Source organism: Lonchura striata, chromosome 2 (assembly GCF_050655825.1).
Source record: "Lonchura striata isolate lonStrDom1 chromosome 2, ASM5065582v1, whole genome shotgun sequence".
In the NCBI taxonomy this organism is placed as follows: Eukaryota; Metazoa; Chordata; class Aves; order Passeriformes; family Estrildidae; genus Lonchura; species Lonchura striata.
In genome coordinates, this window is record NC_140704.1 from 33,888,446 (window position 1) to 33,892,511 (window position 4,066).

At 52.0% G+C, this 4,066-nt stretch overlaps 1 protein-coding gene across 1 annotated transcript; it reads right to left on the reverse strand.

Moving 5' to 3' along the window:
* Positions 1–373: 373 nt before the first annotated feature.
* Positions 374–3,341, reverse strand: HOXA13 (homeobox A13). Its single transcript, XM_021538041.3, has 2 exons — positions 2,618–3,341; positions 374–2,011 (listed from the first exon to the last, which is right to left on the reverse strand). Exons 1-2 carry the CDS (start codon positions 3,288–3,290, stop codon positions 1,767–1,769), a joined length of 918 nt encoding a protein of 305 aa, XP_021393716.1. The 5' UTR covers positions 3,291–3,341; the 3' UTR covers positions 374–1,766.
* Between the last annotated feature and the right edge of the window lie 725 nt (positions 3,342–4,066).

Genomic DNA, 4,066 nt, shown 5'->3' on the forward strand with positions numbered 1-4,066 from the left:
GTCAAAAGTCAAGGTCACAAATCGGCTTTTTTCCCCTCAAGGTCAAGGTTTCGGGCCTTCCCCGTCCTGTCATCGCCACGCAGCCCCCCCACCTCCCCGGCGAGGCCTCGGTAGGCTGGGCACCGCGCCCCCGTCCCGGGGCTCGGCCGCCGGCCTCCATTTCCCGGCGAGGGCTGCAGCGCTGTGCTGGTATCATCCTGGTCTTCCACCCCCACGTCCCCCAGCGCGGCTGCAAAACCACTGTAACATTACCGAAACATTTATAGTTTAGGAACGCTGGTTATCAGGCGTGCCTGCCCGCAGATAAACACCGCCAAGAAAAATAAAAATCCACCGTATGTACACAGATACATACTGAAAGACAACAGTACTACAATTATAAGACAGATACGTTATATTTTGCTATTAAATGTGTGTAGGAATGGAAAAAATAAAGAGCATTTCTTTCAGGTTTTATTACAGTGACTATTTTATTAACAGTATTAATACTACTATGCTTCTACACGTCATGGGTTTTCATTTTTTCAGTAGAAATATATAAAAAAAAAGGGTGCATAAGTACATTTTCACAGTGCGCTGATTTTTTTTTTATTTACAAGATAGCTTCTTATAGTGAATAAAAACAAAATAATGTGCTGGTTGAAATAACTGATTGGATTAAAAGGTGCTGTAAAAAGAATCCCTAAACATTCTACGGCGGCCTCATAACAGACAATAAACAAGGAAAAACGACTAATTACTTATAGATCAAATAGAGATTACATAAATCAAAATACTTCTGGGAAAAAAAAGTATTTCAGTTCAAAGTTCTTGGGTATTTTTTCCCAGGCCATTTTTTTTTTCTACTGTAAAGAAATGCCAATATTCAAATATTAAAAATTTCCAGGGACTTAGAATATTAATTCTTGAAGATTATTTCAGGTTTAAAATAGGCAGAGTCCTTCAAAATGTATCTATTGTATGGTCTGCAGGAGAAAAAAATTAAAACCCCCAAACAAATAAAAACTCCCAGTTTAGATGACAAGAATTAATCTGTGGAAAATGAAAAATAAAACTGAAAGACATCTCCAAGTAAATATTTTCCTTTTTATCCTCACTAATTTGTGATGTTTAGCTTTACTATCAAGATAGATCCTCCACAGAACTTCCTTCATTACTGATGTCTCTGAAATCCTTATTCAGTACCTTCGAGGTTTATTATTACTTTTTGACAATAAATGCATTGCTTAAAAACATACAGTAATTGTAATTGTTTCACTATGGTTTACCTGAGCAGTCATTCAACATACAGTTTGGATTGCAATGGAAGAAAACCAGATCGTGTGTCCACATCGACCTCCTCACGTTAACCAGCTCCCGCATCGTGGCCACAAAGGGTCTTCTTTCAAATAATAAGGTCTTAGAAGTATTTACAAGTTTATCAGAAAATCGTGTCTAATTGAAAGTGTATCTCTCGGAGCTGGCCTTGTGGGCTGTACAGTCTGTCAGTGATACTGGCTGGCTGTTTGGGATTTCAGGAGAGCTGTCAGTTTTCACCATTTTGCTACAGCAATATTAAAAAAAAAAAAAAAAAAAAAAAGAAAAAATAAGAAAAAAAATAGAAAGAAAGGCTATAATTCCAAAGATACAGATCTCTTGTTCTGACAGAAGAGGTTCATTGTCTTTTCTCTTTTTAATTATTATTAATAATTACTTTAATCTGAACACACACACACAAAAAAAAAGTTCTGAAACTCTTGAATTGCTGCTTCTCAATTTTTAATCCATTAACTGGTAGTCTTCAATTTGTTGATCACTTTTTTCTCTTTGACCCTTCTGTTTTGGAACCAGATTGTGACCTGTCTCTCTGATAGATTTGTAGTCGCCGATATCCTCCTCCTCTTGTCTTTGGTTATGAATTTATTTGTAGCATATTCCCTTTCGAGTTCTTTTAACTGGACCTTTGTGTAAGGCACTCGTTTCTTTCTTCCACGTCTGTACGAGTTCGCATCCGAGGGATGAGAAACGACGTCTGGAACAGAAAAACCATGCAGGGAAGCGTTAGAAATTCGCTCGAACGGGTTAGGACATCTTCAGGAGGTACAAGGATTAGGGTTAGAGAGCACTCCTCCGCCTGCCCCGCTCCGATTTAGCTACTAGAGCCCGGCTCAGCACCGGGGACCCCTCTTTCCTGGCCGCCGCAGACAGCTTTCAGCCAGGGAAAGGCACTTTTTCTGTCAGACAGACAAATAGTAACAGACCCCATGTAGCCCGGCCAGGGACTCTGGGAAGGACCGAGAGGGACTACAGAGATTTACACAGCTCGCTTACTTCATGGTCTATGGAAAATAATACCACAGACCTTCCCGCGGCCCTTTTCAGCTGTTTCCTCTCCCGGGGCCGGCGCCGGGGCCGGCCAGGCGAGGCGGGATGTGCCGTGCGCCGGCGGGGGGCAGGGGGCGGCACCGGTGCCGTTCCAGCGGCACTGCGGTATGTGTGGACCGGGGCGGGATGGGACCGGGGACGGCGGGAGGGACCGGGAGGGTTATCACGGAGCCCTTCCGGCGGGATACCCGGGAGAGCCGAGCGGGGCAGGACGAAAGAAAAAGAGACAGGGGGAGCCATGCAGGTGTATTACCCGGGAGAGTGGATTTCCAGAGGTGAGGCGGCTGGCTCTGCTCCTTGGGGCAGTACACTTGCCCGTTCCAGCCGTTCGTGATGGCCCAAGGCTGGTAGCTGTCCATGGGGAGAAGGGGGTCGTGGCGCGGCTCGCCGGGGCCGCCGATGGCGGGCACCACGGGCATATCCAGATAACCGGGCACCGGCTGGTAGGGCCCGGCGGCGTAGCCCTGGTAGAAGGCGAACTCCTTGGCCCGCGACGTGAACTCCTCGCCGGAGACAGAGGTGTCCATGTACTTGTCGGCGAAGGTGGAGGCGGGCTGGGCGCAGGACTTGATGGCGTTGTGGTGGGTCATGCGACAGGGGTAGTAGCCGCTGCCGAAGTAGCCGTAGGGCAGCGCGGCGCCGGAGGAGCTCTGCACGGCGGCGGAGCAGGGGCTGCACTGCTTGACAGTGGGCTCGGCCATGCCGGCGGCGGGGGCCTCGCTGGAGGTGTAGGCGGCGGCGCTGGGGGCGGCCAGGGGCGCAGGGTGAGCCATCAGGTTGCGGCAGGGGTTGGCCGCCGCCGCCGCCGCGAAGTTGCTGCCGGCGTGAAACCCGTCCATGTTCTTATTGATCTCATCCAGGCTGTTGTCGTAGAGGAACATGACGGGCTCGATCCAGCGGGGGTGGAGGAGCACGGAGGCTGTCATAGCCCGCTCCGCATTGAGACTAGTGGCTCTTTTTTAAAAGCCCCAAAGACTGAAAAAAGAGATACTCAATCTCCGGGACTTGACCAGGGCTGACGCGCCAGCGTCGCGCCAGGCCGGCCCTCATTGGCCCGCCCGCCCCCACGTGATATGCAAAGCAGCTGATAAACATCTGAGGGAATAAAGCGGAGATAATTAAATAACGCAATCAGCGCGCGGGGCCGGGTCCCGGCCCGGGGCGCGGGCACGGGTGCGGGCGCGGTCCCGCCGCCGCGCGGGACGAGGGCGCCGGGGGGGCCGCCCGTCCCTTCTCCTCCCCTCCCTTCCTCCCTCTGGCCCTCCCTCGCCACCGAGGCGTCAGCTTTTTGGCCCCGTTGTTACCGCGGCGCACCCCCCGAGGTGCGGGGCTCCCCTTGGCACCCCGCCTGATTTCTCCCTGCGCGGCTTTCCTTGGGCCCTCCCGGCCCCGAGCGCCGCGGAAACCCCGGAGGCCGCCCCTCGTCTCGGGGGGAAGATGAGCCGCACCCCTTCTACCCCCGTCCTCCGCCGGTCTGAGCCGCCGCCTCTCCCCGGGGAGCGCTGGCGGGGCCCCGCCGGGTGACGCGGAGAGCCCACCGCGAGCTGAGGGAGGAGAATCGCTCCTCCGCGCAACGCTGGGACACATAAGGCTGTCGAAACGGAGCCTCTCGGGGTCTTTTCTGGGTGTTTTCCTCTTCCCTTCCCGCCCGTCGAAAGCCCAAGACCCATCTCGCTCCTCTCGCCACAAAGTCTTAGAAGTC

Bases quoted from the DNA above. Each gene is read 5' to 3' on its own strand.
- HOXA13 (XM_021538041.3), bottom strand. From the start codon at position 3,290: ATGACAGCCTCCGTGCTCCTCCACCCCCGCTGGATCGAGCCCGTCATG. The intron at 2,012-2,617 runs GTAATACACCTG...TTTCTGTTCCAG, and splicing joins CTGGAAATCCACTCTCCCGG to ACGTCGTTTCTCATCCCTCG.